Raw genomic sequence first — 12376 nt, 5'->3', positions numbered from 1 at the left:
AGGTGTAGCTTCCCTTCAATTACTTTGGAGTAAGTCCTCTAATCTGGGCACTGACTTCCTGTCAGCTACAATATTATTATATCTGATATAATAGCTATTTCTACCTTGAAGCTGTCCTTTTGGGGAAAGAGGATTCAAGCAGTATCAAGAGGACCGAGTCTGGGTGATGCCTCTGAGAATTACCGCCTTCATGTGTCCAAACAGATGACAAAAACAATTCCTAAACTGGGAATAGAGTGCTTACTAAGACTTCATCCAGCTTTACAACTTCATGATTTTTGTTTTGTTCTACACTTTGTCGTTTGGGGCAATTGCTGTGGATATTATTTGTACCTCCTAAAAGCAGAGAATTGAGCACTTTCTAAGTTAGATACTATTCTGACTGCTCTCTATATAACAACTCACTGAATTCTCTCAACAACCCATGAGATAGGTATAATAATTATCCTCAATTTCAGATGAGGGAAATGAAAACTAAAGAGGTTAAACAATTTACTCAAGGTCACAAAGCTAGTAAGTGTCAGAGCTGGGATTTGAATCTAAGCATTCTGGTGTCAAAATTTATGTTCTTAGCCACTACGCTAATTTGACTAATAAAATAAAAAAGTATGTTGGTATTAGTTCTATTAACCTTTTAGCTGATTATCATTGTTTTAAAAAGTATCTGTTGGTTGCAATAGAAGCCTATAATTAAGAGAGGGAAAAAAACACCTCTTAAAGCTTAGAGATATAAGCACTGTTACAGTTTTTGACTACTGTCTGCCTTTAACTTGCTTATCAGATTTAACCACTAGATCAAGGAAGAGAAACAGAGCATATGAGCATGCTTCTGTGTTTGAGTGTGTGTGTCAGTTTGGAAAACTGAGAAAAAATGTGTGTCAGTGAGATGAAATGGTAAGGGCAGGAGAAAGAGGGAGTAAAGAAGGAAAAAGAGAGAACAAGAGTGTATGTATTAGTTTTCAGAGAAACCCACGAAAACATAGCAAACTGAAGCTAAGGTAACAGTATGTTTGTTATGTTGACTTAAGTAACCAATGTATAGCTTAAGAAAATAAAACCAATGTATAGCTTTATACATAGATACTAGTTTTTCAGTCATTTCATTTTCCATTAACCTTTTTCACAGATGACAGCTCTTGGTTTAGGATGGAGTGCATTAGTATAATCAACTTTTCATAATTTCTGAGGTCTGGCAGCATGTAATATAACGACTGGACTCAGATAACAAAAGGGTAGGAGGTACTAGGAGTGACCCTGTGAAACCAGAGTGAAAATACACAGAAAGTACACCATTCCTGCATACTTTGAGGAGGTAGATGGTGGAGTTGATTTCGTTCACGTGCCTATGAGCTGCGGCACCAGATGATACACTCAACAGGCCAGATTTGCTTTCTTCAATTGAGAGCGCTGCTAACCGAAGGTCATCAGTCAGATCCCAGATGCATTTATCGCAGCCTGGTGGTACAACGGGCATGTCATTTCCTCAAAATCAAAGGTCAGCTGTGAAGCATGCTGCTCTAAGTTGGTCATTATATGCCCTTCCTTGGTTAATACTATTTGTATTTTTGTTTCCTGAGGAGCTATTCTGGACCACGGAACTAGTCCTTATACTCAGAGAGCCTCAGATGACCAAAGTGTACGCTGGGCACTATCCCTGCTTAAAACATAAAAAACAAACACGCAACTGAAAAGCAGGTTACCATGAACACTAGTGGCTGAACTGAGGAGGAAAGGAAGTCCAAAGGGCAAGGCATCTAAGAGACGGTGGGGGCTGAAGAGAACCTTCTCCCCACTTTTCTCTGGTCAGAGGAAAGCCGTCTGGGAGGATGCCCTCCACATCAGGTTGTGGGTTTCCGCTTGGCGCCGGCCAGTGAAGCTGGAACTCGCCTGCCACTTCTCTCCCAGCAGCTTTCCTGACTGACTCTTCAGGTTCCAGGGCTTTCTCCTCACTCCACGGATGGCCCGGTGCCTCCCCATGGCCTGACCTCCTGTCTGAACAGGTCGGCAGGACCTCACTGTTTGCTAATATTACTCTCTAACAGCTGACGACCCTGCACGTGTGGTGAGGGGGGTGGCGGTTTCTCGCTGCTTCCTGCATTTCACATTCGAGTTCCCCTGACCACCGTCGTCACCCCCACGATCCAATGCCCTCCTGGGACACAATCACTAAGGACACCCTTTGAAAATTTTCTGTTTCCAACCTCTTTTCCACCAGATGTACTCCTGTCTAGGGAACTGATAAATGGAGACTAAAGGGTTAATGTTGTTAATATGTTAATTTGTTACTTGAAGTTAAATGCGGTCTTCCTCATATGCTCTCTCTAAGGAATGACTCCCCAGCCAGTACATCAGGCTGGTGGAGGAGACACACAGAGGCCAAGCAGGCACCTGATGTCCTTAAAGTGACTGTGCATAGAGGATCACCTATGCTGTCAGTATGCAAACTTTGCCCAGCCTGTGCCTTCCATCCTATGTTGCCCAGAGGGACTGAGAGGCCAAGATGTTTTTGTTTGGGGGAAGGGATATCTAATATTAAAGTAGTCTTTAGAACACTACTTAAAGCCAAATATTAGTTACTTTCTTGATAGAAGGTTTTTTAAGGCAAAACTTTCCTTAGAATTCTTCTAAAAATCAATCATGAACTTTTCTAGGCTACTGGCTTAAAGGGAGCTTGAGAAGTCATTAAGACTGGCTCTGGGCGTTTGTTTAGAAATGTTTCAGCAGGTTCTTAGACCATTAGGACTACTCATGATTTGAATTGGGCTTCCCTGATAGCTCAGCTGGTAAAGAATCTGCCTGCAATGCAGGAGACTCTGGTTCAATTCCTGGGTCGGGAAGATCCGCTGGAGAATGGATAGACTACCCTCTCCAGTATTCTTGGCTTCCCTTGTGGCTCAGCTGGTAAAGAATCCACCTGCAAAGTGGGAGGCCTGGGTTTGACCCCTGGGCTGGGAAGATCCCCTGGGGAAGGGAAAGACTACCCACTCCAGTATTCTGGTCTGGAGGATTCCATGGACAATATAATCCACGGGATCCCAAAGAGTCGGACATGACTGAGCAACATTCACTTTCACTTTCATGATCTGAATGACAGGACAGACAGGAAAGAGAGAAGGCAGCTCCTTTTCATAAGGACTGAGTTTTATATTACTGGTGCCACTTCAGATTTGGAGTGATCTGGGGAAAAGCCACTTAAATCTCTTGTTGGTACATGAGTTTACCGAATGTTGTAAAGCATTGTCTGTGGATTACATTATCTGAGGACCTGAAGAGATAATATAGAAAAAGGACCTAAAACGAACTCAGTCATTGGGCACTGTATTTCCAACTTTACCTACTAAGTAAGACCTTGAACTTAAAGACTTGACAAAAATAATTTTTCTAAAATAGAGCTGTTTAAATGCAACCTGCTATTTGCCAATTGGAATTAAGTGGACTGAATGTCTTTAGCTTGGGGTCCATTTGGTTGAGGCACAGACAGGGTTACAGCCAATGGTGGGATTGCATAGCTCTTCTTAATCCTACACCTGCAGCGCATTAGAGAAAGTGGGGTTAGTCAATCATGTACTGTTATTTTTACTTATGGTTGGGCAGTCCGTGCCTGTAGGGGACTCAAAACCTTCTTCCAAGCACTCTCCGGTTATGCTGTCACATGGGCCTCCCCCACAACTGCACGCTGTGGGAAACAAAAACAAGAGATTAGGGATTCATTTTCTTAATGCCTAAAATATCACAGTGTTTTGCGGTTTGCACAAATCCTTGCTATCAGTATATAATTCTTCAGTGGGGATTAATTTATATTCTTTCTTGAGATCATGAGGAATACATGATTTAGTGATTACTCCTCTTACCCAATTAAGCCCCAGCTTGGTGAGACTTTCAAAGGTGACCCTGGGCTAAAAGTAGATAAATCTCCATGTTCTAGGATTCCTTTCCCATCTTTTTGAGATTCTGACACGACTCTGCAACTGCTTCAGTCCAAAGAGGTCTGGGTCAGTTTCACAAGGTACAAAATGATCACAGAGTCCATCATTCAGCTGGAATCCAAGTCATCCTTTTATCGCAGTAAGATTCTCCAGTTTAATCCAAGTCTAGGTTTGATTACTGCCAGGTGTGAGGGAGGAGCCACCCACTAGGAGTGAGTGAGGGGACCCAAGGGCGATTCTTGGCTCCTACAGGGCTTGACCCTTGGCAAGACTGACTCCAAACCTCCCAATGATGGCTACCAGTGGGATAGCTGGGAACAATGTTGTGAAAAGAATTAGGACCATATTTACATGAATTTAGAAGACTTGAGAGCCCATTATTAATCTTTGATGATTTTTAAGAATGCTTTTTGGGGAAAAAACAAAAACAAAACCTCAATCTCACCAGACTGTTCATTTTCCAGTGCATTTTGGAGTGGAGATTAATTTTTAATATTTATAAAGGATTTCTTCAGTTATGTAGGCTAGCAATAAGCTGGAATAGAATTGTGAATTTCCTCCCACCTCTTAACTGTCTTTACAGAATAATCATAAAAAATTGGCTTTAAGGATAACATACATTTATTACATTTTGGCTGTTAAATGTCCCACAAAATACAGATTTATGAAACAATTCAGCAAGGTCATGCGTTATTGCTTCCAACATTAGCTTCTTTTCTAAGAGTGATCTGCATCCATGTCATTTAAACATGAGTTTAGTCAGTATTTTGAGACTCAGGATGCCAATGCTTAAGTCTTTGGCTTTGCCAACCCTCTTTCTGACGCCCACTTCCTCTCTGTCTCTAGTCTGACTGGACAGAGTGCTCCTCTCCTCCCTCTGTTATTCTCGGGGTTATGCTTCTGAGCACACAGCTTTCCTGGAGGCATGGTTACTTTTCTGTGACTTTGGCAGATCATATTTGTTTTCTTCTCAATTTCAAACTCTTCACTTTTTAAAAATCTCTTTAAGTGGAAACCTGTTTCAGTGAGAGCATCTCCAATTGAAGCAAGCCACAAGAGCACAATACCTCTTCCTCAGTCTTCTTCATCTCAAAGGCACATAAAAGGAGGAATACTCAGTCTCAGCCTCCCTTTAATCCTGCAGGAAGGCAATTTAACTTTACTTCTGAAGAGCTTCACTCTCTGAGGTAAATGGATTGGAGAAATCCCAAATAAAATTGGTACTTTTCAGTCTATCTGAAGTCTAACCAGGAAGATACTATCCCTGAAATATTTTCTCTGATAATTTGAAGTAATGGGATGAAACTACTCCTGGATTTGCTATTTCACTGAAATGCTAATTTTTACGAAATATAACTATAAAGAAAGACATAGTTTGCAGAATAAGAAAATTGATGTGAACCATGCAAGCTTTCATTCAGTCCTCTGGTCAATGATAGGTTATCTGCGGAAGTCTGATTTACTTCTTTGGTCAAAACTGGAAGGACATAAAGATGCTAAGACAAAAAGTCACGGGTGTTAAGTGTCTCATGGTCCATCCTACCCACGAGCTAAGTTACATTAGTCGTGATAAGAATATCTACCCCTAAGAATATGGGATGCATACTCTGAGACTCCATGTTACCCTGGAAAAGTGTCAAGGGGGTAACTGCAGTATGTCCCCAAGAGAAATTCACCTAAACCTGGCGCTGACAGAGCACCTGCTCCCGTCACACGGGCACCAGTCGGGCGGCCGCGGTAGTGTGCACGGCACTGTACCTGCACAGTTCTTGGCTCTCCTCGCATCTCCATAGTACCCAGGTGCGCACCGTTCACACTTGAATCCAGTGGTGTTGCGTAAGCAATTCCTACACTGGCCAGTGACCTCATCACAATCTTCAAAGATCAGGTTAGGATCTGAATTCCCACTGCAGTCACATTTCTTACAAGTGCTTCCAATCAGCAAGGGGTTTCCATAGTAACCAGGAGCGCATCTGAAGGGGAATCACACGTTAAAAATTGAGCATCCATAGTTTTCTTCCTTTTTGTCTTCTTCCCTTCCTAGAAGGAAGTATAATGAATCTCTTTGGACTGTTCTCCCAGAATTAATCCCCCCTCTCCCACCTTCCTATAGAACCGGACTTTGTTTTTAAGGAACTACCCTTCTCCGTTGTGTTCCAGCCCATTCAGTTCAGCAAGATCTTCAGGTGCAGGAGTGTCTGGCTATAACCAGTTTGTGGGTATTTGTGGTTACACCCCAATGACGGGGAGGCACTGCTGCCATAGGATGGTGGTACTAGATATGCTAAATGTGGCCATGAGATTTGCCACTAGGGCACAGCTAAGAATTGTTCTGGACAAAATTTTAATAATGCCTTTACTGAGAATCACTGGTATATGTTCCACCTTGCCAGAGTGATTGTTCTGATAAACTAAACCTGAGCCAATCAGTGCCTGGCACTGTCCCAGTCAAAATGGTTTGGCACAGGAGTGATTCAATTGGAGTGGAGCTCCGGCTCTTGTTTGAGGGCTTTGTGAAGGCATTCTCTCCATCCGCAGGTGAATAAAGAGGCAGGTAGCACTACTGGCCCTGGCAGCCATCCTGTGACTGAAAGAAGATAGTGTGGAGATGAAGCAGAGGGCAGAGCTGAGGGAGTCCCACAGATAAGTGGAGTTGGAGCCAGATGGCCATTACTCTGTAGGTTTTAGATATATAAGCCTACAGAGGCCAGATACCTAGCTGCATTTGTTGTGGGGGCAGAGCTGATGCCTATGGTCATGCCAGCTGGCCCTTAATGAAGAGAATCCAGCCCAGTTGGAGAGCAGAGACTGAAATCTTTCCAGCCTTTGCTGGCTTTGCCAAATTGCGTGCTCTGGGTGGGGCTGCCTCTGCCTGGAGGAAAAATGCCTTTCTTTACTGTTTCCAAAAGATAACCTGTAGGCCAGCAGAAGCCCTGCTGAGCGTGATGGGACCACAGGTCTCATCTGAGGGGGCAGGTGCTTCTCAGATCCTATCAACTGTTTCCACATTGTACCTGTGAGGGAATGATCTGTCCTGTCAATCTGTTTTTAAAGGAAATGTTGAAATTTGGATTTGTATGTGAAATCTGTTTTTTTTTTAAAGGTTGCTTCAAACTTTGTAAGAATACTGTTTGAGCCAACATACACATTTTCTGGCTGGCTGTTGTCCCTGTTTTGCTATGGACCCTAAATCATTACTGAAGACTGGCTAAGGTGGGCTGAATAAGCTTTGGGAGTGGCTGGAAAAAATGTGCAGGCACACCATCAAGGGACTAAAGGTTGGGCACAGGAGTTAGTTTTGATGAGAGAGAAAAAGGAAGAGAGCCAGTGAAGGTTTTCATGTGTGATAAAAGTGATGGTGAGTGAGCCCAGTGTTGGCATAAGAGTTCAGGGTGGACTGTGGGCTGGAATAGGAGACTGGGGTTGGGTGGGGAGGGCCTTGGGTGGAACCTTGGCCTTGGGAGTGGAAAGGAAGACTTTCCAAGGAAACCAGTAAGACCCAGCCAGTAATAATAAGACACCACATTTTTGAAGGCCTCCATTTAAAGCAAAAGAATTATGATTCAGAACATTTGAAAAACAGAGAAATTAAAAAAAAATCACACCTGTAATCCCAAGACCTTAACAAAATCACTGTTCAACATTTTGCATATGTTTTCCCAGGCTTTATTCCTGTCTCAGTTTTTTGATGTAATCGTAATGATGGTGTATGTTCAGTCACTTGCATTGCATCTCATGGCTTCAACTAGGTAAGTTTATTTAGTTACCACAGACACCCAGGAGGGAGGGCACCCAGGCCTGGCATTCTGAGGTTGAGAGGCTAGTTGGATTTCCCAGTCTCACATAGCCAGGAAGTGACAGCATATGACCCAGACCCTCTGACCCTGATGTTCTTTTCTTCACTCCACCCTGGACCACACTGCTGCTGCTTTACATGAATGACTGAATTCAACCAACAGAAGGACAATTCATGTCTATTTTGTGTAAGGCGTGGAGAGACAGGAAGAGGAAAAACACACAGCCTATGCACTGAAAGAACAGGAAAGGAATTAGGCATAATTATACAAACTCTAGATACGGAAGACTATGAAAAAGATAAGATCGAATGTTAAGTGCCACACAACCTACAAAGAGGAAATGTTTGACACATTTTGTTATTCATATTCATGTCTCTGTACCTCTAGTGTACAGGCCCTCTGGTCCCCAAGTCAGCATACATCATTCCTCTGTGGAACTCATGGCTGGATTGAATTTCTATCCTGGGCTGCTGTCTACCAAACAGAATATTAGGATTCTTAGGCTCACTAAAATGGGATGCGGATCTGCCACCTCGGTGTGCAACTGGGAGCCTGAGGTCCGGGAGTGAACGGACCTGTCCAAGCTCACAGAAGCCAGATGCCAGTTACTTTCTTTTCTCTGTTTGATTCCACTGTATTTGATCTCCATAGGCGGTCTCCTGGTTTTCTACAAGAGAAAAACCAAACTTTCTCTTCTCTAAGTCAGAATCTCAACCACAGTAGAGATCTACTTTGAGTTACTTTGAATTTCAAGAACATCTTTTGGTGGCAGTCTCAGAGGCAACTCTGAAGTCACAGTCCCAACTTCAACCCTACAGATGTTATAGCCTGAGAACGCAAAGGTTTTGTACTAAGCCCCTTCTGACTCCAACTTTACAGATGAGGAAACTAGACGATGAAGAAGCAGGATGACTGGTTCACCACTACAGGGCTCAAGCATTGAGTGGGACTCCCAAGGTTATACTCTTTCCACTCCACAAGTATAGCATTAATGAGTCAACTAATTAACCCATTAATGATATAACAGGTGAGTAATCAAATGCTATCTATTAATATGCCTAATTCCTGCCCTCCAAGAGTAAATTACAAAGAATACAAAAGGACCAGGAATTGGATTCAGAGTCAGCACTGGAGTCCAGGTACCCAGGACTGGTGCACTTTTATGTGCTTCCGTAATTTCATTTCTAGTTGTATTAATGACTTGATTCACTCAGAGAAAATAGAGCTGACAAATATACAATGTAAATGAAAGAATAGTGACATATGAACTTTGTCATTTCAGTCAGTGATCATATCATTTGGCAAAATGGGGGGGGGGGAAAGATGTGCTTTTTGTCAAAAACATTTTGGTCAAAAAAAATTTTTGACCAAAAACTATTATTTGGGGAGTTTTTGTAGTGCTTTCCCTGTCCTCTGCTCTTCCTCCTTTGCTTCTCTTCCCAGGGCTGCATTCTAGTCCTCACTGAATGCCTTTATCAAAGGTGCCAAAATTCCCAGCCCAGGTGGCACAGAAGCTTTTCTGAGGAGGACGTGGCTCTACAGTCATTTGGGTTAAATTAAACAAAGAAAAAAAGTATTTGTTACACAGCAGGTGCCAGATAAATGCTCTCCACTTCTCTATGAAAGACTGGGAACTAAAGCTAGGGAAATATAAGCAACCCATTCCAGGTCACAGGGCAAGAATCCAGAAGTGGAGCAGGCAAGAGTAGGCTTAATAAGATTTTTGTATAGATAACAGGTCTGACAGCTTAAGTTTGAAAAACATGATGCCTGCAGAATCAGACTAAATCACCAAATCATAATATGGTGCGTGTTCAGTCACGTCTTACTCTTTGTGAGCCCATGGGTTGTAGCCCTCCAGGCTCCTCTGTCCATGGGATATTCCCAGCAAGAATACATTTCCTACCCTAGGGGATCTTCCCAACCCACAGATCGAACCTGAGTCTCCTGCCCTGGCAGGCAGATTCTTTATCACTGCGCCATCTCAGAAGCCTGAATCATAATATAATCCTCAATAAATGTTAGTTTCCTCTTCCTCTTCATTATTTTTTTCTAACTTCAAGGTCATTATCAAAATCATTATCACTGTCATCATCATAGTCTTTGATGATATCATGTTCGGCTTTTCCTGTTAGGATTTTCAGATTCCCTTAAATTTACTTTAATTTGCCCCATTCTTCTTTCCTGATCCTTAAGCAATGAGAGCCACCTAATAAAGGCCCCTCCATCTTTAAATAAAATGTACTACTTAGGAGCAGAGGGAAGGTCACTCTGAATGAGAATGAGATTCAAAACTCCTGTCCATATGATTGTTCATTTTATAATTATTTGCATCAGAAGATAACTTAACATTTGCAACCTCTATTCAATTCTGGGTCTTTGATTTTCCAGGCTTGGGGTGAGAAGTAGGGGGTCAAATGGCGCAAGAAATGTCTGACTCTTGTCACTGCATCGAGTCTTTTTAAAGGAATAATAAATGTTCTGGGGTTTTTTAGTAAAAAAAAGTTTTAAAGAACCATTACTGAAACAAATGTAACTCAGTGCCTACAATATTCTAGATACTGTAATGGGGGAAGAATGAAGAGAGACAGAAATAAGACACTACTGTTGAGAAGCCCACAGTTCAAAGAGATTTTTAAAAATTGTTTGACTTTGAACAAGCGGCTTAACCTCTCTGTGTCTCACTTTCTTTCTCTGTAAATAAGGATGAAAATGGTATCTCATAGGATTTTTCTTTGAGGTTTAAATATATCATTGCCTGAAAAGAAAGTGCTGACAATAGTACCTGGCATACAGTAAGCACTAGTAAATATTACTTATTATTTTTACCATTATCACTATGATCATCACCTAAATGCAACAATATGTGGTAAGCTCTACAGCTGACCCAGTGGGTGTTAAAAGCAGCAGTTCCAGTATGGGGAGTTTAAATTATGAGGTGAGACAGGGCTTTGGGAAGAGATAGATAGGGCCCAGAGTAGGCTAAATAACTCGGACCTTATTGGGAAAAGCAGCATGTTTGAGCTATTTTGCAAAGTACTAAAGAAAGAGGCTCATGTCTTTCCTATTTTAGACCAGTGTTGCTCAAACATGTATCTTGTATGGATCCTTGTAAAAAGGAAAACATTTACATAGACTATCTCTTCCAGTGCTCACTTAAATCATCCTTAAATACTTGAAACAGAAAACTAAGTAGTAACTCTTTATGTCTATGACTTTTATGTATCTTGAAAAACCAGGATAAATTTTCCAAATAAAACACAACAAAACTATAAAATGAATCGAATTCAAATTAACAGCATCATTCAGGCAACAGATGATGTTGTCGCAACTGAATGACCACTTGCAATGTGACACGGTAGAGGCCTGTTTGACTTTAGCAGGCATGGCCTGCCCGGTGCTGTGTGATGACTCAGTTCAGTTCAGTTCAGTTGCTCAGTCATGTCCAACTCTTTATGACCCCATGGACTGCAGTTTTCCAGGCTTCCCTGTCCATCACCAACCTCTGGAGCTTGCTCAAACTCATGTCCATCAAGTCAGTGATGCCATCCAGCCATCTTGTCCTCTGTCGTCCCCTTCTCCTCCTGCCTTCAATCTTTCCCAGCATTAGGGTCTTTTCAAACGAGTCAGTTCTTCGTATCAGGTGGCCAAAGTATTAGAGCTTCAGCTTCAGCATCAGTCCTTCCAATGAATATTCAGGACTGATTTCCTTTAGGATTGACTGACTTGCTCTCCTTGCAGTCTAAGGGACTCTCAAGAGTCTTCTCCAACACCACAGTTCAAAAGCATCAATTCTTTGGCGCTCAGTCTTCTTCATGGTCCAACTCTCACATCCATACACGACTACTGGAAAAACCATAGTTTTGACTAGATGGACTTCTGTTGGCAAAGTAATGTCTCTGCTTTTTACTACACTGTCTAGGTTGGTCATACCTTTTCTTTTAAGGAGCAAGCATCTTTTAATTTCATGGCAGCAGTCACCATCTGCAGTGATTTTGGAGCCCCCCAAAATAAAGTCTGTCACTGTTTTCATCCCCATCTATTTGCTATGAAGTGATGGGACTAGATGCCATAATCTTAGAGTTCTGAATGTTGAGTTTTAAGCCAACTTTTTCATTCTCCTCTTCCATTTTCATCAAGATGCTCTTTAGTTCTTCTTTGCTTTCTGCCATCAGGGTGGTGTCATCTGTGTATCTGAAGTTATTGATATTTCTTCCAGCAATCTTGATTCCAGCTTGTACTTCATCCAGCCTGGCATTTTGCATGATGTACTCTGCATATAAGTTAAATAAGCATGGTGATAATATATAGCCTTGATTTGGAACCAGTCTACTGTTCCATGTCCAGTTCTAACTGTTGCTTCTTATCCTGTATACAGATTTCTCAGGAGGCAGGTAAGGTGGTCTGGTATTCCCATCTCTTGAAGAATTTTCCACAGTTTGTTGTGATCCACACAGTCAAAGGTTTTGGCATAGTCAATAAAGAAGTAGATGTTTTCTGGAACTCTTTTGCTTTTTCTATGATCCAACGGATGCTGGCAATTTGATCTCTGGTTCCTCTGCCTTTTCTAAAACCAGCTTGAACATCTGGAAGTTCATGGTTCACATACTGTTGAAGCCTGGCTTGGAGAATTTTAAGCATGTCTTAGCTAGT

At 42.0% G+C, this 12376-nt stretch overlaps 1 protein-coding gene across 3 annotated transcripts in view; it reads right to left on the bottom strand.

Moving 5' to 3' along the window:
* Positions 1-12376, bottom strand: part of LAMA4 (laminin subunit alpha 4) — a 141991-nt gene that overhangs the window by 74212 nt on the left and 55403 nt on the right. For 2 of the 3 annotated variants that reach the window (XM_043890041.1, XM_043890042.1), the window contains exons 6-8: positions 5685-5899; positions 3581-3676; positions 1304-1455 (exon numbers count right to left, since the gene is read on the bottom strand). In XM_043890041.1, coding sequence (XP_043745976.1) covers positions 1304-1455; positions 3581-3676; positions 5685-5899 — 463 coding nt within the window. The remainder of the gene's footprint in view (positions 1-1303; positions 1456-3580; positions 3677-5684; positions 5900-12376) is intronic. The other variant, XM_043890043.1, reaches the window with a different exon arrangement.

Source organism: Cervus elaphus, chromosome 28 (genome assembly GCF_910594005.1).
Source record: "Cervus elaphus chromosome 28, mCerEla1.1, whole genome shotgun sequence".
Classification (NCBI taxonomy): domain Eukaryota; kingdom Metazoa; phylum Chordata; class Mammalia; order Artiodactyla; family Cervidae; genus Cervus; species Cervus elaphus.
This window is presented reverse-complemented; position numbering and strand designations above follow the sequence as displayed.